Source organism: Eulemur rufifrons, chromosome 7 (assembly GCF_041146395.1).
Source record: "Eulemur rufifrons isolate Redbay chromosome 7, OSU_ERuf_1, whole genome shotgun sequence".
NCBI lineage: Eukaryota > Metazoa > Chordata > Mammalia > Primates > Lemuridae > Eulemur > Eulemur rufifrons.
Window position 1 is genome coordinate 228083059 of NC_090989.1, and position 25870 is coordinate 228108928.

General features: G+C 35.2%; 1 protein-coding gene across 3 annotated transcripts in view; it reads left to right on the forward strand.

The window, feature by feature from the left end:
* The first annotated feature begins 684 nt into the window (after window positions 1-684).
* CDC37L1 (cell division cycle 37 like 1, HSP90 cochaperone) overlaps window positions 685-25870 on the forward strand; it is a 36329-nt gene continuing 11143 nt past the window's right edge. The window contains exons 1-7 of one of the 3 annotated variants that reach the window (XM_069476456.1): window positions 685-954; window positions 5409-5690; window positions 9050-9143; window positions 14921-15036; window positions 15573-15695; window positions 19950-20114; window positions 24789-25581. In XM_069476456.1, coding sequence (XP_069332557.1) covers window positions 823-954; window positions 5409-5690; window positions 9050-9143; window positions 14921-15036; window positions 15573-15695; window positions 19950-20114; window positions 24789-24797 — 921 coding nt within the window. In that variant the 5' untranslated portion in view covers window positions 685-822 and the 3' untranslated portion in view covers window positions 24798-25581. The other 2 variants (XM_069476454.1, XM_069476455.1) reach the window with 2 other exon arrangements.

Here is a 25870-nt window from a genome sequence, read left to right on the forward strand (position 1 = left end):
CTGGGCTGTATCCTAGCTCTTCCTCTTAAAAGTGTGTGACCTCAGGCTTGTTGGGTATATTTCCTCTTATCAAAAAAGGGGATAGTAAGAGCACAAATCTTTAGGATTAAAGAAAAGTAGGAATACAGGAAGCCCTCCCTACACGTTCGTTATTAGGGTACTGATCTTAATTCTTTGAAGCCGTGCTCGCCCCAGTACTTTATCTTTGGTGTACTCCTCCAAGTTTTGCATAATTTTCTTATTGCTTGTAATTGGAAACGAGACGAAAATCGGCTCCACTTTTCAAAATTCTCCCACCCCCGTCTCAACCCCACCTTAGGACTACTGGTGTATGTGTCAATGCACAGGAATGAGTTGCAGTTTTAAAACAACATGCAAAGTGGACACTTGGTTCGAGCACCTCCCGGCGGCCAGGACCCACTGTTTACATCGCAGGGAACACTGGATAGCAAATATCTAACACTACCTAACAAATATTTCACCGCCCGCCGCGCCATCTGATGCAAGTCTCCAGCACTGAAAGGCTTCAGAGAATGAAGTTTTAAACAAGAAAACGGTTCCAGACCCACCCCCGACACTGAGGCCGCAGGACGCACCTCGCTGCCCCGCCCCGACCGGAAGTGACACTCCCGTCGACTACTTCTTCCGCCGTCCGCCGGAGGCGCGGCCCAGACCAGCGCGTGGTGTGCGTCTGTGTCGAGGCTAGCAGGGGGATTCTGGGTAACGGCCCCGGCAGGCTGGGGCGGCTGGCTCCGCGCAGCAGGTTCCACTTAACGCCAAGTCCGTTGGCAGGGGCGGTTGTAGGGCCGGGAGTAGCCGGACATGGAGCAACCGTGGCCGCCGCCGGGACCCTGGAGCCTGCCTCAGGCCGAGGGTGAGGCTGAGGAAGAGAGTGACTTGGACGTGTCCCCCGGTTCTCCCCGCTGCCCGCAGCTGCCGGGCGGCAGCGCCCAGGTGAGAGGGGGCCCGCGTTCTGCGGGGGGAATGGAGAGGTGCTGTCGCCAAGCCCCATGGAGTGCCGCGTCTCCCCGATGCGACACTCTTCTGTTCCCTATTCTGTGTTCACCTCATCCCTGGGACCCGGGGGCCTGATGCCATCTCTCTGCTATTATAGCATCTTCAGAGGGGAGACAGGGTGGGTATGTGTTACCCACTTCCACGCACACCTTTTCTTTCACCTTGGCTGATTCTTCCTCACCTTTAGAAGACATTCCTCCGCCTCCCCGCTTCCTGACAGCACCCAGATTTGGGTGGCTCACGCTGTAACATTGACCCTTTGTCCTCTTGTGTGTGCTTTTCTCCACGCACTTTATTCTGTTAAAGGCTCCAACATACTTGTGCACAGTTGGTAGTTATAAACAGTGAATGATTGTAGTTAAGCATCACACTGAGTCTTGACGTAAAGATGAATTCACATGCTATTTCACCCACGTTGACATCTAAGAAAAATTCTGTAAACCTCGCTTTTAATGCTGCTGGTGCACACCTCTCCCATTCACGTGACCATCTTTGCCTTACTGTTTTGTTTTTAGTTTTGCTTCACGTCATTCCCCAGTAAAAACATGTAGGCACACACTTCCCTTTTCCTACAGAATTCTTCCTCGCATTCCTGCCTACTAGTGGTTTTCAACCGAGCATTCCTGCTCTGAAATTTATCCAAATGTGATACACCATTTAGGATTTTTCTGGGCCCTGTCTTAGGGAATACTTATATATTCATATCACCTTGTCCTGGTTTATCTCCTAACCTTAGTGTGTTTTGGAAGTATATTTCAGGATCACAGACTAAACAGTAATATGGTCAATGGATTGTAAGTGTCTGCCTTCTAAGCTTCTTGGAAAATGGGGTTCCTAAGGTCATAACAAAATTAATAGTTTTTCTCTGAACTCATTTTGCTAGGTGTTAATGAAGATTTAAGTCGTTTGCCAGTATGTGTAAAATCATCAATCTTATACCCAGCTAATGGGGTTAGTTGGCTTTACACAGAGAAAAATGCTGTTTCATAACCACAGACTGGAGTTCAGCTAGCTAGTCACTAGGAAAGTGCAAGGCATTTTTTAGGAGGACAGAATGAGAGTTGATGGGTCAGTAGTCACCCACTAATTGTGGATCACCAGTGTCATGTTTATATACAAAATGTGTTATAAGCATGTAATGTGTTACAGAGAAAGATAATAATGAACAGCAGCTGCTGTTGTCAGTTTTGAAGGCAGCTGGAGAGAAAGAAAGGTCTCAAGAATTTTAGTGTGTTGTGGTTGAATCACAAAAGTAAGCTAAGAGAAACATTGAATTTTAAAAATATCTGTATGTGTATATATATATATTATTTTTACTGGTGCACTTAGAAACTTGTTTAGCTGAAAGGGATTTTAGAAGTCAGTAGGCTTATCTCCTTTATTAAAAGTGATTTCCTCACTTCAGCAGCCTTAAAAAAAAAAAAAAAAAAGAAAGTGATTTCCCTGAGGCCATATAACTCGTTAGTGGCAGAATTAAAACTAGAAACCACTTATGACTCCTAGTGCGGTATATTTTCCCACCTACTGCACTGCCCGTCCTGTGAAGTACTGTAAAACTTTAGATGAAACTACCTTTAATTGGTTTTAAAATTTGCAAAGTGATTACTAATTCTAAGTTCATGTGCTTATTATAAACCTACTTATTTGTCTTGCTGGCTTTAAGACTGAAATTTTGGGATTGGAATATTTGGAAAGAATACAATGTGTAATGCAGCTGATAAACATTTTATAATCTTTAAAAAACAGCTTTGGTTTAGTTTTATCAAATATGGGAATCTAGACATCTTAATATACTATGTGATGTATAATTCTGAGATCCAGTTAATATAAAGGCAGATCAGAATATAGAGATCCTTTTTGAGATTTTTTGTTGTAAAGTTACATTGGTACATTTTAATGCTAACAGTTCCTTTTTAGAATTTATGTTCATTAAAATATAATCATATTAATGTCCTTCTAAAACTTCAGTATGCTCACTGATTAAAATATGGCCTAATATTTTATTTAACCATCTGAATACGTGTTGGAATGTTTTCCCAAATGGCCAAATGTTGTCTGGGTAGTCTGTGGAGAATTTAAACGTAAATCACTTTTAGAATTTGTTTGATTTGAGAAATGAGTATTTGCGCCCACATAATTTAAAAATGCAAGATATTTCCATTTATCCCTATTGCCTTTCTTGGTATATCTTTGTCTTCTTACAAAATAAGTTTTATAGCTTTGTTTTTCTCCTTTTCCTGGCCCCATTTTAAGCATAGTTAGTCTACAGTTACTCTTGATCCCATTCTAAGATAGCAAAAAGTAAAAATAAATATTTTACTGGGTTTATTAAGGACATGGTCTGTAGTACCTCGGCTCCAAACTTGCTGAATGAGTAAATAAAACATCTGAATAGCGACAGTGTCCACATTTACCCTAGTAGAAATCTGAGTTTTCCTGAAGACTCAGCTAGGAGGTGGAGGCCTTGCTTGCTACTTGCCTCAGAATTCTTTACCACCACCAGTCGGTTCAAAGAAGTGAATTTATTCATCTAACATTTATTGAATTTTGGCCTCTCAAGGAGCTGATAGTTGAGTAAACAGATAAGCGTGATATTGTGTGAAAAACATTGCCTTAGAAATATGCATAACTTGGGTGGGGAGAAAATGGATAAGGAAAAACTTAGGTGATGCCAGAATCTGGATGGAGATAGGAGTTACCTAGAGGAAAAATTGGCAAATTGAAGGGGGGGGGGAGAGCATTGGTGGGGACAGTAAGAATAAACAAACAAGTAAAAGAGTAACTTAAACCCAGTCTAGAGAGATAATTGGAGATGACGTCATGAAGGGCCATGCCACAGAGTTTGCACTTTATCCCGAGACCTAAGAATGAATAAAATGATCAGATTTGTTTTTTGGAACAATCACTCCAGGCTAGTGGAGTGGAGAATGGCTTGGGATAAACAGGCTGTATTTGTATAATTCACATGTGGAATGATAAGGGCTTGAATAGTGATGCACATACAGGAACAGATGGGAGAGAAATTATTCCTAATAAGTCGTTTGAAGTTAATCTATATTTGGCTAAGAAATCGTAAAGAATGTACCTTCAGCTTTTGTTTTACAGAGCCAAGTAATATAAGGAATTAAATACCTATCACAGTGCTTTACATATATTAATTAAATCCTACAGCTTCTGAGTGGAACAGAGTCACCAGGGTGGATCATTTGGCACTTTTAAAAAAAATATCTTTGCTGGCCGGGCGCGGTGGTTCACGCCTGTAATCCTAGCACTCTGGGAGGCCGAGGCGGGTGGATCGCTCGAGGTCAGGAGTTCGAGACCAGCCTGAGCAAGAGTGAGACCCCGTCTCTACTAAAAATAGAAAGAAATTATATGGACAACTAAAATATATATATACAAAAAAAAAAATTAGCCGGGCATGGTGGCGCATGCCTGTAGTCCCAGCTACTCGGGAGGCTGAGGCAGTAGGATCACTTAAGCCTAGGAGTTTGAGGTTGCTGTGAGCTAGACTGACGCCACAGCACTCACTCTAGCCCGGGCAACAGAGTGAGACTCTGTCTCAAAAAAAAAAAAAAAAAAAAAATCTTTGCCTATTTTGATTAGGAATAAGTTAAAGGATAGCTGTCTGATATAATCAGTTATAAATAGGAATTTCCAATAAGAACTTCTCAGATCACCAAGGATTGGGAAAATACAGAAAGTAAACAGAAATCAAGAAATGATTACTTCTAAATAAAAGGAGGTTTTTGTAGTGAAGAACTTGAAGAACAAAACTCTAAAGGTCTTGTTTTCAGCGTGTTGGATGTTGAGGTGATAAACTAGATTTAAGCTCTGTTCTCCTTATTTTGCTGGCTCAGTATCATAAAGACTATAAATCTGATGTTTGTTGAGCACCAGCTTTATTTATTTTTATTATTATTTTTTTAATTTCAGGATATTATGAGGGTACAAACATTCTGTTTACATTTTATGTCTTTGCCTCACCCAGGCGAGGTTCAGAGGCATGCCCTTCCCCTCTACAATGCTCACCGTGTCCATTAGTTGTGAGTTTACCCCCCTCCAACCTCCTAATCCCTGGAAAATATTACTACTGTGTGAACACCATAGTGTTGATCAGTTAGTGAGCACCGGCTTTATGCACTGTGATTGTTGCCAGGCTTTTTGTTACTGTTAGTTGTCAGGGGAGGGGCATAGATTAACAAAGAAGCTTAGAGTCTAGTTGATAAAACAAGGCCTAGAATGTAAAAATGTAACTGCAAGTCCAGAACACAGGATATGCTATGTACCAAAAATATTGCACAGAAATCCTTTACATAAAAAAAATTGAACTGTGCTGCACAAACATATTCATTGCCTTCTTCATTTCTAACAAATATTGTTTTTTCATCCAGATATATAGCCATGGGATTGAACTAGCTTGCCAAAAGCAGAAAGAGTTTGTGAAGAGCTCTGTGGCGTGCAAATGGAATCTCGCTGAAGCTCAGCAGAAACTTGGTAGCTTAGCACTGCATAACTCTGAGTCCTTGGATCAGGAACACGCCAAAGCACAAACTGCAGTATCAGAACTGAGGCAACGGGAAGAAGAATGGCGACAGAAAGAAGAGGCTCTAATACAAAGAGAAAGGATGTGTCTGTGGAGTGTGGATGCCATTAGCAAGGATGTTTTTAATAAGGTATGACCTTTTATTGGGCCATAATGAAAGAAAGAAAACTGAAGTGTTTGGACAAACCAGTTGTGCATATTTGGTAGCAATGTAATGGAATCCTGTAAACAGTGTTCAATTTTGACAGTTTATGAAAAGTGCTTGAAAAGTTTATGAAAGTCAAAAGTTTAAAAGCTCTTGCTCTAGAGCTATAGACTCCAGGCAGTTAATTGACCTGTCTCACCTATTTGTTTATATACATGTACTGCTGGACAAATATATATATTAGAAAACATTCACAAAGAATTGATACTCACAAGGATAAGAAAACATTATAAGGTATTTTCCCCCACATCTCATGTTTTGTACCCCCTACTGTGGTCACTGCTTTAGGGTTCCTTTAATTCAATCACCTTATTTTATAAATGAAGAAACTGAAAAGTAAGTAGAGTAGAGTGACTTGATAACATAGTGGTAGATTAAATGTGAGGAAAAAACTTCTGACTGTGGAATTGAGAGATTATTTCTGACTGTGGAATTGAGAGACTAGTTGAGTATCCTTTATTAAGATCCCTTTGATGTCCATATAATAGTTTTTTCTGAAAATTATCATCTGCATTAGTAATGGACATCATTGGCCTGGTTAGCCTTTTAAAATCCCATGTTTCTCAGACTTTAGGGTTTTATACCTTTGTTTCCATTTGAAAATCAGAATTTTTAGAGATCAATTTCCAAATGCCTAAGACGGGTAAAAAGGCAAAGCCTAACAGATAGCTTCACGAACTAATATGGAATAAACTGATACAATTATATGTTGAAAAATAATCTATATTAAGCCTTATTTTGGAGAAGCATTTATAAATAAATCTGTGAACATGCTGACAGGTGCTGATATTTTGATGTTCGGTTTTTTTCCACTATACCAAAGTGTCTAAAGGAAACAGTTTGCAGAAGCTAAAAGCGTTTAGTTTTACAACAAAGGTAGATTTTGTATATTATCCACTATTAGTGTTCTTTAGGCCTGCAACATGCCCAGAATAGGGAGGGATTGGCCTTCAAACATCATCATTTCTTTTAATTAACCCATGAACATCATTTAGGTGTGAATTTGGACCCATTTTTAGCCTTTCATTATGGAAAATTTCAACATACACAAAGTAAACAGATGAACCCCCTGTGTTTGACAACCACAACTATCATCATTAGGCCATTTTCATTTATACTTTCCCCCACTCCTCATCCCTGCTTGTTTATTAATTTTCTGTTTAATTTTTAAGTAAGATTTATATACTTTGAGATGCTCAAATCGTAAGTGTAAAATTTTAACAAATAGATATACTCATGTAATCTACATTCCTATTGGGATGGCAATGTGGAACCTGTAGGGCAATGAAATTCAGTCATTTTCTACTAATTTGTAAATGGTACCTCTTTGTATTTGTACTAAACCTAACTCTCAAGCTTGGGGGATAGACTGCTCATTCTTGTCTAAATCCACTTTGACTTTATTTTTAACCATTATTTTTTAGACTTCTCGTCCATAACCCACTTGTTTCTGTCCTCCTGGCATCCATTCTCCCTTGCCCTCTTGAGCATTGTTTGCCTTTTCCTGGACTAACTCAACTTCAACTACAGCAATCAGTAACACACACAGATAAATGTACATTACCACTAGCTCTATCAGTAATTTCTTCTTTAATTGAGAAAAATTAAGAATAAAACATGCTTATTGTAAAATAAATAAATTAAAAAACAATACGTAAGTATGTAAAATAGAAATTGAAAGGATCCCTTTACCATTTCCCAGAAATAACCGCTGTTAATAGTCAATCATATCTTTCTGGACTTTCTCTGTGCCTGTACTAATGTATATAAATTTTTCTCTTCCCCAGCAGGATCATTCTTTATCTGAATAATTAGCTATATCTGTATATGTTATTTTAAGGGGTGTGTCATCTTTAGTATTATTTTCTGCTTTGCATTTTTACCCAAAACCTATTTAAATTTTTTCTTCCAGAGGGAATGATCAAAGCAACGTTTGTTTTATAAAGTTACTGTCTCTTCTTTTAACACATTGCTCACAAAAAAAAATATATTTTCACATTGTCTCTGCTTTTGTTTTTTTAAACTTAGGTTCTAACATTGCCTACATTTATACCACAAATTAATTAGGACTATCTTTATGTTCCAGTCATTTGCTCAAAATCGTACATTGGTTTTGTCTGGGAGCTTGAGACTTGAGAGGCCTAGTCTAGATCTGCGCTGTCCAACTGGATAGCCACTAGCCACATGTGCAATTGAGCGCTTGAAATGTGGCTAGTCCTAATTGAGAAGTGCTGTAAGTGTAAAATACACACCAGATTCCAATCACTTGGTACCAAAACAAAGTAAAATATTTTATTAACAATTTTTTTGTATTGCTTACATGTTCAAATGATATGTTGGATATATTAGGTTAAATAAAATAAGTTATTGTCATCTGTTTCTTTTTACTTTTTAATGTGGCTAATATAAAACTTTAAATTACATTTGTGACTTGGATTGTATTTCTATTGGACAATGCTGGGCTAGATGGCAGACTATAAAGGCAGACTATAAAAGAAAAAAAAACTTTTATTTTGAAATATATAAACTTTTGTGTGTTTCCTCTTGTAAACTCGTAGTGAGCTGATTTGCAATTTTCATTTTTGGCAGTAATGGTAACAGGGCATAAATGTGATCACAGAATGTTCTGAGAAACTGCTCTGCCAGTTTTTCTGGCTAGATAAAAACTTCATTCTTGATCTGTTTTATGACTTATTTAACCGAAAATAAGCACTTCCCAAATAGAAATTTATACTTGATTTCAAGAATCAAATTGTTTGGCCTCTCTTAAGAAAAGTGTATTAGAAATACAACAAAGGTCTATTTTTGGTTTATGTCTTAACAAAGAATTTATAGTAAATGTACTTTATTCTCTGTATACTCTGAATTTCTTAGTTTATTTACAGCAAGAACTCCAAGGATTAGGCCAGAGTTGCAAATATTTATGGGAAATGAATAATGCAAACATAAATTATGTATATAATAGATCTTTCTGTATATACCTTTAATAGGGAGATACAGTTTAACATAAAGGTTAAATCAGATGTTTTTCTGTATGATTTCTGAGATAAACCTTTCCCACACATACATCATTTTAAATAAAACTAATGAAACTCCCATATAAAAAAATTTTTATCTTTTAAATAAAGAGTTTAACAGATGAATTTAATGATGTAATATCAGTATGATACCATACTATATTTTTATATTGTCTATAGAAAGGATTGCTAGGCATTCAGTATCTGAGAAAGAAGATTAAATTAGAATATAAAATCTGATTTTCATTTCTAAAATTTTTTCTTAAGAGTTTTATTAATCAAGATAAAAGAAAAGAAACAGAAGATGAAGATAAATCAAAATCATTTATGCAGAAATATGAGCAAAAAATCAGACATTTTGGTAAGTCTACTGTTTGAGTTTCCTTCTTTGTAATGTTTCGTATCATATGTATGTGTGCAAAATATGGATTTATAAAATGGGAGCCAAAAAGATAAGTGGCAAACTCCAGTTGTGTAGCTACTTCTGGCATAGTTATATAGATTTTGTTTTAGCCTTATTTTTGGTCAGAAATAAAATAGATTGATAGAGCAAACCAAATTATAAAGAGAAGCAAAATACTACCCTCTAAGACAGTCTTTTTATTCCATAGCCTCTTTCCATTTCCCAACTAGTCTTTGCTTTTTTCTTTTTTCATTTTTGCTTCCTTGGTATCTGATTATCTCATAGTTAAAAGATGAGTATACATTTTTTTCAAGTTTTGGATATGATGCTATATAATTCAGGCAGATCCTTTAACTGTTATTCAGGTAAATATAGTAATAGAAATATATATATAAAGAACTAAAAATAGTTTTTTCTCTTTGGGAAAAGGGGCAGTATGGGGGCTAATAAAAGTGAAGGCTTCCCAGAGGAGGTAGCATCTGAGCTTGATTATGAGGAACAGATAGAAGTTTTCCATGTAGTTAAAAAAGAGGCAAGGCAATAGCAACAGCATGTAGAAAGGCAGAATTAGGAAACAGCATGGTGTGTTCTGAGAATTATAAGCAGTATAATACTGCTGGCATGAAAATGTTCCTGAGAAGTGTTAGGAGTTAAGGCTTAAAGCATTTTTTTTTTTTTGATTCCAAGTAATGTGTTAATTTAATAAACATGGTTTTTATTTGTAGTATGTTCATGAACTAAATGGCATTTTGAAATCTTTTTCTTATTGGTGTTTTTTTCCCCAAAGATTTTTGAATTTCATTTATGTGTCAGTTATGTCAAGACAATGGATATTACTTTTTTCCCTTCCTTTTATACAATTTACTTATAAAATACTCATTTTCCTCATACTTTTTATGTTTAAAAAAGAAAATAGACTGTGTATTTAACTCAAGAATAGTACTTGAAAAAATAAACATAGACAAAGTTTTTCTACATATTATCATTGTGGTATTATTTACAATAGAAAAAAAACAAACAATTCTCCCTTGGACAGATATTAAAATCTTTAAATGAGCAGAACCTTGAGTCATAAGGATAAAAGGCAAAAATTTTGTAAATGAATCTTACTTGTAATATGTGAGTTGCCACTGCCACCTACAGTTCTTGCTTCCTAGCCCCGTGCTTTTCTGCTGTAGGAAAAATAGTGCCATATACTGGTTGCTCTTTCAGAGTATGTACTACGTCTGATAGAACAACATCCCTCAAGATGTTTTCATCCAGCTGACACTTTATAGGGTGGTTGCTTTGGAGCCATGGGAAACCTAGTAGGTGAGAAACAGTTCCTTCACTTTTGCTGTAAACTGAGTGCCTTAGGCAAAAGCAATTTTGCATGAGAAAATTATCTGAAGCTCAGAAGGTGTTTTAACCCATCTGACACTGTAACTAAGTCTTCAACAAACCATTTCATCATTTTATAAAACCTGCTGCTTCTGGGTAGTGATGTTCATAAGACTAGGGAATTTCATGAGCCTATAGTCTTCATTTCTTTTGCTGTAAAATGAGTTTCTATGTAAAAAAATAATGTGGTATGCTTGTTTAGTAAGACCACAGATGTATTAGTGGTAGTAGCAGGGCAAGGAGGGAGAGCAATTCCATATCTAGAATCAGCTGTTCAAGTGAGGAATTACTGGTCCCTCCAAGATGAAATGGGACCCCGATAGTCAACCTGCTACTTGATGACTGGATGGTCTCTCCAGTGTATGGTACCATATTGAAGCTTCAGCATTGGTTTTTGCTACAGGCATATTAGGTGTTCATTGGCTAAACTGGATTGGGATAGCAGAACATCCTTGATGAGGAGAGTCTATGCTGTTGAATCTGTGCATAATCTCAAACTTGTGCCACCACAACCCCTTATTGTATGATACTATGGTGCAAGTAATGAGATAGGTGAGGGAAAAGGCTGACTTGACATCCACAGGTAATTAATAAGCAATCGTTTTTCCATTGTATGTTGTGAGCTTCCAGTATACTATCTTGTAATACTAACCAGAGCCTTGCTGTCTTCAAACCCAACCAGACCAGATAGCCACTCCCAGATTCACATTGTGCCTGTTTCTTAGTGGATATGCACAGCTTTTCATTTTGGAGGAGATAATCCTACTTGCCACAGCACATTGGATCCCCAGAAATGTTACTAAGGTAGTAGGCTCTTAAAATTTTCATGTGTTTTTCCCACTCTCTGGTATGCATGTAATCTTAAGGCATCTGGGGTACCTGCAACTTCCTGTTCACCAAGTACCTTCTGTGTAGAGTAGACCAACTTGTAGACATGTGGGATGATGAGATCATCAAAATCCCTGTTGACCAAATTATGGCATAGAATAGATAGAGACCTGAGGCAAAACAGTGAAAGTTTGATGCTGTCCCTGCTTGGTGGAATCAGTTGTTTCTGATGTTGTATGCTTTCTGTGTTAAAGGAAGAAAGCATTACCAGAATGAGGACTACATTGATACACTCCTTTAAAAATGTCTAGAATAGGAGCTGTAATTAAAGCTTCAAACTTGAGGCTTTCCAAACTTGGATTCCATTCCAGACTCTTGGAAGACATGGGCCTGGTGTGTGGGCAACTCTGTAGGACTATAGGGGTTTCACACCAGTACTTCTCTGTGGTCTTCTGTGTATTATATTCTTCAGAGTTCTTCCTAACTTTCTCTTATGCTATCTGTTGACTACTTTCTTGTGATGTTTTTACTGTTATAATTAGGTGAAATTTACCATCCAATGGTAAATGGTACAGTATGTCATGGAATGTTATGAAGCATTGAAATCTGATTTTTTTCTACATTTGTATTTAATTTAGTTAATTCATAGTTTATAAATATAAAATATCAATTTAGAAACAAAGCCTGTTAACTCTTAAACTTCACATAGTTAACATTGAAAGTTATATGCATCTCTGACATCACTGTCTTTGTAATCATCAGAGCGACTTTTGGAATCATCTAACAGTTTTTCAGAGCACATCATCTTCACTTCCAGCCAAAGTTAGCTGTGATTCAGCTTTTTTTGAATCTGTTTAGGATGTTGTTGCTGGAAATTTTATCAAAAACTTTAAATATTTTCACAAATAACTATGATGGGATTTTTTTTCATTTGTACTGAAACTGAATATAGCCTCTTCAACGTAATTACTTATGTATTGCTTTTTAAAAACATATCAATATCCTGTTTTTGAAAACATTTAATATATGGTATTCTTGAATATGAAGTGAAATGAATAGGCAATGCATGATATGATTTTAATTTTGTTTCTTTAAAAGTCATTAAAAAATACACCTGGAAGGAAATACATCAAAATGTTAATAATTATCTTGTGATAGAATTGCAGGCTTTTATTTTCTGGATTTTTCAAATTTAAAGGGTTTATCCTAAGAATTCAAGGATTGCTTAATTCAACGTTGGAAAATTCATTAACGTGATTCACCATATTAGCAGATTGTAGTAGTTAACCACAGGACTTAGTGATCAATTTGATGTGAGAGAAATGGGAATGTCAGAGAAATTTCTAGAAAGCTTTATTGGTAACATGCAGGCTAGGAAGCATTGTAATCCTACAGAGAGAGAAGGATGGGATTGGTTTCATATAAAATATTTTTGTGTAGGAATGTAAGTAGAAATAGTTGTATGGTGGCAGATGACTGGAATACAGATCTGGGGCTCAGGAAATATAGGAAAAATGGTCATGTATCTTTCCTCAAGGAATTCACAACCTAGCTGGGAGATTTTTAGCACATAGATAAAATGAATAGTGTAAGGTATTAAAATGTACCATTCTATAAGTATAATGCAGAGAGGAAAGGGAAATTAATAAGGGCGTGTGTATTTGTTTACAAGTTTGTAAAATCCAGAGTAACATCAATAATTTCAGTTAGGTTCTGTTTCACTCAGCTATTGATTCTCTTTTAAATATTTTCATAAAATTCCGTATTTTTTCCACAAAGGTCTGTATGGACTACCTGTAATTTAACTTCTCAATTTCATACTAATTCAATGGTGGGTTTTTTTTGTTTGTTTTTGGTGAGAGAGGGTCTCACTCTGTTCCCTACCTAGACTACAGTGGCATCATAGCTCACTGCAACCTCAAACTCCTGGGCTCAAGCGATCCTCCTGCCCCAGCCTTCTGAGTAGCTGGGACCATGGGTGTGTACCATCACACCCGGCTAATTTTTCTATTTTTTGTAGAGGCAGGCTCTCAGTACATTGTCCAGGCTGGTCTCAAACTCCTAGTCTCAAGCAGTCCTCCCACCTCAGCCTCCCAAAGTGCTAGGATTACAGGCGTGAGTCACTGTGCCTAGTCGTTGATGTGCATTTTTGAAATCCAGTGATGACAGATATTTTTCAGATAAAGAAAATGGATGTTTAGTCTCAAGTGTTAACTTTGTCTCAAGTATTAAATATGTATTTAAGAAAACTTTAACATTTAATGATACCTTTCCTCATGGCCCTACAAATGTCACTAACCTTTTCATGTCATCTTTCCTGCAAAAGAAACTAAAATGGGTAGGATTTTGGTAAATCAGTGAGTTACAGTACTGCCATGGAGAAAACAGGAGAAGCAGTGCTCTATATGGATGGTAGATAGAGTTGAAAATATTACCTCTTCAGAAGTGTAAGAAAGCTAAAGCAAAACTGCTTCATAGGATTTACATTGTGTTTTCAAGTGTAAAAATTAAGGATTATGCTTTCTTTAGATCTGATCCCCCGGAGTCATTAGACTCTTCATATCTTGAGAAGTAGTTTTAAGTAATTTCCATCATACGCTGTTTCTCAGAATTTTCAGTGACCTATTCATTGTCTCCAAAATATTAAGGTACTACCTTTTAAAGTTTATACATCTCTATGAGAAAATGCTAAAATATTTTTCCCCTTTTTTTAAGTGAAGAAAAATCAATCATTTATTTTCAGCTGACTCGCATGTGTTGCTGTGTCTTCTCAGTGAGACATTTGTCTTCAGTTTTGTTCTTTTGTGTTCTAATGTGGAATTTAATGTGTAGGAGTTCATTGTGTGTCTAGAGGAAAAGTTTATTGTGAAACTATTGAGATAGCCCTATAAAATTTCCGTGAACATCCTAACTTCCTTGGATGAGTCTACAGAGACTAAATCTAACATTGTTATATTTAATTTATTCAGTTATAAAATTGACTGGGCAAAGTTAAAAACTCAGTACTCTCCTGGTTTCATGATTACTGACTTTGACCAAATTTCTAATTTAGAGAAAGATGCAGATACACCTTAAATAGTATTTGGATTCCTTTGACATCTTGAAACAAAATGGCAGCCATTTTAAAATATGCTTAACTAATTTTTATAAGATTATGTTACTTTATATATAAACAGATATCATGAGTAAATGGCTAAATGAATGACTGTCTGAATTTTCCCAAGACTACTGGCAGTCCTAGATGTAGGACTTTTTAACTTTAAACTAGCCATTCTACTTTATCCTAATTATCTGAAATAAAACTTTCTGTGAATTTTGGAAGTTATTTCCAATCTACTGGAAATTATTTGAAAGTATTCTCCCTCTTTATTTGCTCTTTTACCATAGAATATTACTCTGGTAATACAAATTGTATTTAAAGAGAATCATTTTAAAATACCAATACGAGATTAATTAAGAATGGCATTTTTTTCCCTTACAGGAAGAAAGAAATATTTGACATTTATGGTTTAATTCTTTTTTTATAGGTATGTTGAGTCGATGGGATGATAGTCAGAGATTTTTGTCAGACCATCCATACCTTGTATGTGAAGAAACTGCTAAATATCTTATTTTATGGTGTTTTCATCTAGAAGCTGAGCAGGTACTGTGTGAACATTGAGTTCCTGGGAACCTTAGTGGAATTTTGATTTCTTACTGTATTGGTGTTTTATTTTTTGTATTATTAATACTTTCTTTAAATGAAAGCAGGAGAATTATTACATTTATTTATGGACCTACTTGAGTTTAAGGTAGTAATTTTTTTTTTTTTTAGTTGTTTCATTTAGCATTTGGAAACTTTTCCAATGTGCTTTCTGTACCACCACACCCTGTCCCATCTCTTTTATTCCCATACACTATAATCCTTGTTCTTTTTTGACTAATTAGAAAGTCATGTTTTAAAACTCCAAACAGTAATCACAGTGTTAAATCAAGCCCATAGCATGGTTCTCCTTTACTTATTCTGGTCCATATGCAAATAATAAAAACTAAGATATACCCTTTATATTGTAAAGTATTTTATTTATGGGTAAAGAGAGTAAAATCAAAAGTATTCTAAAAATTCAAAATTTGAATCAGTATATCAATTAAATGTATTTCTAGAGATATTTCTTATAACTTTAATCTATTTATTTTCAGAAAGGGGCTCTAATGGAACAAATAGCACATCAAGCTGTTGTAATGCAGTTTATTATGGAAATGGCCAAAAACTGTAATGTGGATCCAAGAGGGTGTTTTCGTTTATTTTTCCAGAAAGCCAAAGTAAGTAGTTATTTGATAATGATAAATGGGAAGGTGAGGCCTTAGCTGAGACCTCTTTGTTCTATACACATTAAAAGAAGCCATCCAACCAGGATGCGACAGGCTAAATTCTGTAGATTTTTTTAGTGAAAAGAAAATTTATATTGCTAATTTAGACTTAAAGGAGCTATATAAAAGACTGTACTATAGCACATATATTAAATTGAGACCCATTCAAATGAATGTATGTATTTAGGAAACTTGCAGTGTTCCATCATTTATTCTTTCAATAAATACTGAGTGCCTACTAATGCAAAGCACAGCCATTTTAGATACTCAGGATGTACTGTTGAATAATATATACAGGATCCTCCTCGTATAGAACTCACAGTTTAATGAGAAGTCAGACTTTTGTAATGAAAAAATAAGAAACCTAAAAATTCAGTAATTAAAGGAATGGTTAAAAATACCTGTGGTACATAGAATATTATGCAGCCATTAAAATTACATTTATGGAACATTTTTAATGATCTGAGAAAATGCATATGCTATAAATTCAAAAGAAGTGATACATACAAGATGATGTTGGCCATATTAAAGAAAAAGAGATACATCTAGAAAGATGAAGTACCACTTCACACACTCACTAGATTAGTAGTAATTTAAAAGTTGCCACAAAAGTAGAGCAATAAGAATTCACATTCACCACTGGTAGAAGTATAAATTGGAACAACCACAATCACTTTGCAGAATTTCCTAGTAAAGTTGAACAAGTGCATACTTTACACTCAGAAATTTTCCTAGATATGTACCCTAGAGAGTTGGTTCTCAATGTGTGGTGTGTGGTTTAGGGGTCCTTAAGACCCTTTCAAGAGGCCCTCAGTCAAAACTATTTTTATAATTTTTTTTTTTTTTTTTTGAGACGGAGTCTCACTCTGTTGCCCAGGCTAGAGTGAGTGCCGTGGCATTAGCCTAGCTCACAGCAACCTCAAACTCCTGAGCTCAAGCGATCCTCCTGTCTCAGCCTCCCGAGTAGCTGGGACTACAGGCATGCACCACCATGCCCGGCTAATTTTTTCTATATATATTTTTAGCTGTCCATATAATTTCTTTCTATTTTTTTTTTTTTTTTGTAGAGATGGGGTCTCGCTCTTGCCCAGGCTGGTCTCGAACTCCTGAGCTCAAACGATCCGCCCACTTCGGCCTCCCAGAGTGCTAGGATTACAGGCGTGAGCCACCGCGCCCGGCCTATTTTTATAATATTAATAATACTAAGATGTTATTTGCCATTTTCATTCTTATTCTCTCATGAGTGTATAGTACGGATTGATGCAGAAGCACATGTGAGAATCTAGCTAGCCAGACCATAGAGAGAGTTGCAAAAATGAAAAAAAAAAAAAGCCTCTCTTTTCACTAATTTTTTTTGTTTTGGAAAATAGTGTTTTTCACATAAAAATACATTATTAATGGTAGTGAGTAATGAGTTTGCTATTATTTTTAGTTAATATTTTTTTAAATCCTTCAGTTTTAATTTCTAACACAGTGAATGTTGACAGATGTAACCCACATAAACAGAAGCTCTTTAGGTTTCTCAGTAATTTTCAAGAGTGTGAAAGAGTCCTGAGACCGTAAGGAGAACTGGTGCCCTAGAAGAACTCTTACACATGTGCACTAGCTTACCATGTTTACAGCATAGTTGTTCACAATAGCAAAAAGCCTAGTAACAACCCAAATGTCTGTCAATAGTAGAATGAATAAATTGTGGTATAGGTTGAGTATTCCTAATCCAAAGTTCAAAATGTTCCAAAATCCAGAAGTTTTTAAGCACTGCTGTGACACTCAAAGGAAATACTCATTGGTGCATTTCAGATTTTGGTTTTTCAAATTAGGCATGCTCAAATGGTAAGGGTAATGCAAATATTCCAAAATCTGAAAAAAATCTGCTGTCTAAAAGACTTCTGGTCCCAAGCATTACAGATAAGGGATACTCAACCTGTGTATTCATTTGGTAATATAATAACCAGCATCAGCATGGATAAGAAAACAGGAGAGTGAATAAAACAAGCCACAGAGTGATAATATATCTAGTATCATTTTTTAAAACATTTTATATTTTTTTAAAGTTTATATTTTTACTTTTTTTTATAACAGGCAGAACTAAAAAATATATTGTTGAAGGATACATATATAAGTGTTAAATCTAAAGAAGCGAAGGAATTGTTAAAACAAAGTTAATGATAATGGTACCTCAGAGGGGGAGGAGGAAGGCTCTTGGGACCTGGTTTCTAAGATACTAGTAATGATCTATTTCTTAGGTTTTGCTGAATAAACTATACATACATATTTTACATACTCTTTCGCATATAGGATACATTTTAGCACATACAATTAGAAGTTAAAAGGAAATGTACCAGAAGTTTAACATTGTTTATACTTGGGTGGTAGAATTATAAATGATTTCTTTTTATAAACAGAGGGAAAAAAATTATATTTTTAACTTTTAAGATAACTATCAAGGTGGCAGTCGTCCTAACTTAAATGCCTTAAACTCTTCTGAAGTGCAACCTAAATAGGAAATTTTCCTGCAATGGTTGAGTTTTAATGAGTAAATGATTGACTTGGTATTTTAGCTAGGCTTCCAGTGACTAGTTTAAATTTTTACTTGACACATAGAAGTAATAAAAACTATGCTTTCTTTTTTTAAGTTAAGAAATAATAACTTTCATGGGATGCTTACTTTGTGCCAAGTACTGTTCTAAGCACTTTATGTGGATTAACTCATTAAATCCTTATAACATTTTATGAGGATTACTATTCTTATTCTATAGGTGAGGAAATTGGCATAAAGAAATTAAGCAAGTAGGCGGTAGGTTACTTAATAATACAAAATCAGTCAAGTCACTCAAGATCTAAATCCCTAGGCCTTAGGCATGTACTAAGGTCAGCAGTTGTGCCGCTTATTACTTCACTTCCAGAAAGATTACTTTCTGAAATCTTGATATGAAGATGGGAAGGCTGACATTTTATATGTCTGCTCGAGTACCATATACTGACTAAGGTGAGATGCTAGAATGTAATTAAGGAAATTATTCCTAAATTCGTAAGATAGAATGACAGCACAGAACATTGTCTAATATAAGGTTAATGCTATTACTAATCCATAGGTTTTAACCTGATTATGTAACCTAAACTCCATTTGACAAGATCTTTTCCACCACTTGAACTTAAAGCCTCCATTCTGTTAGTATAGAATATGCTCTGTGTCATTTCTTTATCTGTGGAGGAAACAGAGGCAACTGCCAATAGGGAGTATCAAGAATTTTGCTTATATTATAGATCATTAGATGATCTTAGTTCCCCTCCCTCAACATAAGTTATACTTTTTACTATGATGTTGAAAAGAAGGTATTTGCTTAACTAGTACGTAAGATATTCCCATAAGGAAGTTGAATGCTGAGTTTTATTTGGTTTTCACGGCTTTTACAAATAGGGAATATAGGGTCAGAGAATTACTAGAAACAAGTAATAGTGCCCCCTCATTAATTGGTGGAGAATTAAAAGGTGGGTTTTGGGGGGCTTTGTTTTTGTTTTGACACAGAATCATACCATCGCCCAGATTGGAGTGAAGTTGTAGTGGTATGATCATAGCCTTCTGTAGCCTCAAACTCCTGGGCTCAAGTGGCCCTCTTGCCTCAGCCTCCTGGGTAGCAAGGACCACAGGTGTGCACCACCACACCTGGCTAATTTTTAAATTTTTTGTAGAGATGGGAGTTTCAACAGTATTGCCTAGGCTGGTCTTGAACTCCTATCCTGCCTGGGCCTCCCAAAGTTCTGGGAAGCACCATGCCAAACCAAATTGAAAGGTTTTAAGAATATCCCTTGGTGGTTGTTTTGGCAGTGGGAAGAGCATAGAATGATTGTGGGAGGTTAAATGAGGACTATTTTGTATCCCATCAAGGATCCAGATAAATCAAGGGAAATAAAGAGAAAGCCTCCTTTTCTTTTGTTACAGTTGTGTGTATGTGTATAGGGAGGAGTTGTTTCTTATTACTTGTTTTATTTTGCTGAAGCAGAAAGAAATGGAACAAACCAATTATTAATGTTCCTATAAAACAGGTAGTTTTCACAAATGTGACAAGATCATGGTGGTTTCTACATTTAAACTATTCTCTTTGTCTTTACTTCCTCCACCTGAGACCTATTATATGCTTTTTAGAACTTACTGTGCAGTCAAGAAGTCTTGAAAAATACAGTCTTTGTTTTATTGTTTTCTAGGCAGAGGAAGAAGGTTATTTTGAAGCATTCAAAAATGAACTTGAAGCTTTCAAGTCAAGAGTAAGACTTTATTCTCAATCACAAAGTTTTCAGCCTATGACAGTTCAGAACCATGTTCCCCATTCTGGTGTTGGATCTATAGGTTTATTAGAATCCTTACCACAGGTAAGTTGGAAATGCAAATAATTCTTTATAAGCGTATTAGTTCATGTAATTTGTATTCTTTTGGCTTACTCTTTCTTTTGTATGTGTGACCATTTTAAATATTCTTGCCTCAGAAAATAACCCTGAGTCTTATTTCATGCCGTGTTTTGGCACTGAATCTCTTCCATTTCTTAAGTACTTAGATACCAAATGACATCTCCTTTTACTACATAAACAATGACCTATGCCTAAGCATTCTTAAGGGCAAGTGTTACCTGTTGATTATCTCAATCATGAACTCTTCAAGATGGCTCCTGAGGAACATACCATTCTGAGAACTATGCCATTATAAATTTTTTAGGATGAATTAGCTTCCAAGTGGATGTGCGAGTGGAAACCAAGATGATGTATTGCATGAGTTTATTTTTAGTATTATTTATTATCTTGTTAAATGTTGGTGTTGCCCACAGATGTAACATTTTTAGTACTCATTATTGTAGTGATAATATTATATCTGGAAATAATTGGCCAACTGTTTGAGCCTCTTCAAAGTCTGCTATTAGATCAAGATAAAACCTTGTCACCAGCATGAAAGAATTTATATAAAAAAGAAGAGGGGATCAGACTACTGCTCTGCCTGATACTATTTAGGATTATAATTTTAAGTTGTTATAAGATAGTTCCTGCCCATTTTGATTTTAATAGAACCCAGTTATTTCTCATTTCCAGACTTCAAGATTTTAAGACCAGCTTTAGCCAATTTAGTCTATTGTCTACATCGTGAGAAGGGAAGTCTCATTCAAAAGACAATGTGAGAGGAGAGTCCTCTGTTTATTTTTAAACCTCTAATGTGGTAGAAATTGAGTTTTCCAATATCTTGACCTTATGTTACTGCAATTTCACCATTCCAATTACATGTATTGTAGGCCCTTTAAAGAAAGCAATTGATTATACTCAATTCATTCAAAAATATTTTCAGGGATGGAAATAATCAATAAAGTTCTGAATTTTAAATTTTCAGTAATGTTCCCCCTTAGACCTGTAAGGAATATTTTCCCTACAGATTTTCTATAGATTATCTCTTAATGTTATTTAAATGCAGTGATGATTTTTCTCTTCGGTTGCTGAGAGATATCCCACAGGGAAGTAGTTTTTCCAAGGGAATTCTATGACTAAGTCACTGTCAGGTCCAATACATAAACCTCCTAAAATTAAAATGTCACACATGCATGCAGTGGAAAAAAGAGATTTGAAGGATGTCATTGATTATAAACATAAGAGGGAAAAGATACACATTATAATACCTTAAGAGGCCTGTGTTATCAAGAAGTTGCCTCTGGTTTGAGAGAAGTAAGTTCTTGTTACGCATATCAGATAGCCACTGATACCAGCTGCTAGGCAATCCTTATAGTTACGGTGGTGGGGGCTGGAATGATTGTACGGTTTAGACACTTTTGAATTGCTGATGTTATCAGGGTTGTTCAGACTTAATTAAGCTGGGCTAACAGAATCATTCCTCATAGTGGGAGAAGTTGAGCATCTTGGTCTAGACCTCCTGAGGGAAACAGGGCTGGATAAAATTTCAACTAGATGTGCAGAAGGATTATCAACTAGTTGAGGGAAACGGATAAAATGAGAGGCCACCTGAGGAACCAAGTTGTCAATTTGGAGGTTTGGAAGAAAAATCTGACCATAATAATAATATCCCATTTTTATTTATTTCAGTTTATAGGTTATAAAACTCTTTCACATGTTGTATCATTTAATCTTCTCAAAAATGCTATGATTCATTTTCATTCATTTTTATAGATGAATAAACTGAGACTCGTGGAGGTTAGCTAATTTGCCTGAAGTCAGCACAATAAATGCTAATATTCTAATCCTAGATTACTATTATTATTCACTCATTCACCTGTACTACAAATAGGAATAACAATTACATACTCTTGGGAAGAACTGGTCACTGGGACAAGAAATCTGTTGAGAATGTTACTAGATGAGAATCTCGGGAAATAAGTAGAATTTAATTGTAGGTTAGGTTAGATGTATTGATTGCTTTCTGTTTTTTTAAGTAGTATCTTAAGTTCTTAGGGAGATGGATGGATGAGTTCTGGAGAACTTACTCAGCCAATTCTATTACTCAAATTCTGTCATGGAAAACTAGAGCCCAGTCTTAATAGGGTAATTGTAAACTCTGTTCCGAAAGCCTTTGGAATTTAGCCTGGATTGTCAAGAAAAGGCCTTCACATTGTTTTTTGGAGAATGGAATAATGTAACAAAAGTATTGATCATTTTTTATAAAGCTTAAATTTAGGTAACACTTTAGCTTTTAATTTCTCTTTCATAATTGACAACAATCTTATGAAATAAGCCAAATACCATTATCCTTAGTTTTAAGAGGGCTAAACAAAGGATATAGATATAAATAACAGTCTAAACTATAAGCTAGCTTTTAATTGTATTAAATTGTGATGAATCTGTTTCTGTTTGAGGAATGCATTACTAAGTAGAGGCGGATTAGAACTGAGGTCTAGGGTGAATGTCCCAGACCTCAGTCAGTTACTTGCACTGCCTCCTTCATAAAGACCTGATTAAACTCTAGCTAGCTTTTTGGCTTTTACAATAAAGGAATCTCACAAAGTATTGTAATTATATTGTATTAGCAGGATCTTTTGAAAACCCTGCCTCCCTATAGAATGGGGAGGTTTAAGACATCTATCCCATTTTGACTATTTTCCTAATTGGTGTTTATTAAATAAAATAAACTAGGGGATACAATAGTAAAAGTCTTAAGTACTAGCAGACAATCTGATCAACTGAGTAGACAAAATTGAATTCTTGGGGAAGAATTTCTTTAAGTCCTGGATCTTAAGGGCCTATGTCCTTGTTCATGGTGCTTTAACAAATAATAATGGTTTTATTTTTGCTTTTTATCGTTTGTTTTGTTTTTTGCAATTCTGGCTAGACATTTTTGCATTTATTGAATAAGATTTTATATTTTCTGTTCCTAGTTTGGGAAATGGGCAAACATAACATTTATGAATTCTCCTTCTGTTTAAAAAATACATAAAATTTAACTGTTGTTTTATTCTCAATTTTAAAAATAAGAGTCTAAGTACCTCTCAAAAGATTAAAGATTTCTCACTGAGTTTGTTTTAATCTTTGGAAAACCAAAATAGACCCTGAAGATAACTATAATTTTACTCAATAAATGAGTTTTTTTCTTTATTCAAATGTTTCGCATTTTTAGTATTTACTGTTGTAATTACATAGTAAACTTCAAAGTACATGCTGGCTTAAAGCCATATTTATCATTTAAATTACCAGTAGCTGTGTACATATAGTCACATGGAAGATGTAGCCTTGTATGATTAAGCAATTTATAGTTTTAAAAGAAGAAAGGTGGCGTTTATTACATTTGTTTTTCACAGGTATCATTTTGTCTTTTATTGCATCTTTTTGGGTGAAGTGATAACATCCTATTTTTTTCTTTATTTTCTTGGGTTTCAACCCAAGTCTGTCTTCAAAGTCCATCTTCTTTCCTACCCTACTACACTGCAGAGGAATAGAAAATGTGAAACTGAATATGTAGTTGCATGTACTAGCATAAAACTGGTTATCATGTGTTCTTTTTCCTCTACCTTTTTCCTCCCCTCCCCCGGCCACCAGAATCCAGATTATCTTCAGTATTCTATCAATACAGCTCTCTGCAGTTTAAACTCAGTGGTACATAAAGAAGATGATGAACCCAAAATGATGGACACGGTATAATTTGGTTAAGACTGCTGAGGCCAAGTGTTATTTTGTTACAAGAAAGGAAGAACTTGGCTATTTTCTTGACACTTTTATGGGTGCTGCACTTTATTTTTGTTTGGTTTTTGATGGGAGGGAAAAAAAGAGTACTGAAACGTTTTATAACTTTTTTTATGTGCTGCTAGGTTTTTTGTTTTGTTTTTTTCTGAAGAGAGGAGTGGTACCATATGTTGCAGGAAGTGAAACTGGATTTTTTTTTTTTTTTGGCTACTAAATTTGCCTTTAATCTTATTGTTCTCAATTTCGGAATCAAAGTATGAAAATCTGCACAAATGTAATGTTTACAAGAACTGGTTGATTCTAGGAGGCATCTGCTACAGTCTCTTTTTATATGGATATGTACATGTCCTACTCTACAAAAATGATTAAAGATAAAAATGTACTTGTATCTCACTGCTAATTTAGCTGTCAAATCTGGTGTTTCATCATATTAAAAGCAATAAATCAGTAGTTGGTAATCTACTTTTCTAACTAAGCTGGATGGTACAAATTTTAAAAAGTCTTTCCTCTTATAATGATACTACATTTGTATTTTCGGCACCATCAGTTAAATCCTTGACTAGAATAACAAATTTGATATAAAGACGTTACATTTACGCCCAAAGTATTCTCAAAAAACTATATTCCTTAGAAGTTTATTTTACCCTGTTGACTTTTTAATATTAAGAGTTATAGTGATATCAAAAGTGATGAGCTAGTAAAGATTTTCTTTTTAAATAAGATTAACTTCAAGCTTACTTTTAATTTCTTTACTTGACTGACATAGTCTGGGATCTCTCAGGGAGTTAAGTTTTGAAAGAACAGTAATGGCCTGTAAGAACAAACAGGAAGAATAATCTGATTTTTGAAATCATGGTTATTGTTTGTTTCATTTTCATGTAGTGTTTTTAAAAAGGACTTTTTGAAAAGACAAGAGGAATCTTGTGGAACTAACTGCCTTGAACTGCCACAACTTTTTACTAAGAATTTGAGACCAGGCATAGTGGTTCACACCTGTAATCCCAGCACTTTGGGAGGCCAAGACGGGAGGATCACTTGAGGCCATGAGTTCAAGGCCAGCCTGAGTGAGACCTTGTCTCTACAAAAAATAAAAAAAAATTAGCCAGACCAAAAGAAGCCCCCCAAACTATGATGTCTGCATCTTTATAAGAAGAAAAAAATTTGATGACCCTTACAGGTAATGATAGCATTTACTAGTTTGTCATTCCTCTCTTCAGCTCGGTTACCATAGAATGCTTCTGGGCTTTACTACTTCCTATATAATTCACTTCAAATATGTGAGAATATTTGATGATTCATTTTATTTAGGTAATTGCTAATTATGCTATCCTTATTCAAGGATTAATTTTCTGATTTATGGAAACATGAGCTTTGATTGTATTTGAGTATAGTATTTGGCTTGGTACCCATTGAGACCAGTAGCAAACATTTGGAAAATGGCTAACTGGGATTGGGAATACATGTCTCCAATGAAGAAACCAAATAGTGCTAAGGGACCCTTATGGTGATCAGACCTGAGACCTTGGCCTCTTTTGTACTTTGCTTTAACTGAGGTAATCAGGCACTTAGTAACCATAGAAAAGGACTGGAATTACTGAATCATACTGCTGTAACATCACAATCTTCCTGATTTTCAGAATAAAAGTCTTTTTGTGCTTTTGATATAAATATATACTCTATAATAAAATGTTTGACTAATTTATATGGTAGTATTCATCAGCCTGTAATTTTTTTTTTTTTTTTTTTTAAACCAATGACCTAGTAAGTTTTTTCTTTTTCTTTCTGTTCTGGAGCAAAATCTGTTTTTCCCTTCCTACCAAATCAAGAGAGTGGAACAAAATCCCTAGTTTCACAGAAATGTTACTTAAACCATTATTTTCCATTCCTTCCCATGACTTGCCTGTAAGCATCTAAATTGCTTTGTGTTTCATTTTGCCTTAAGTTTGAGGTATCAATGACTGAAG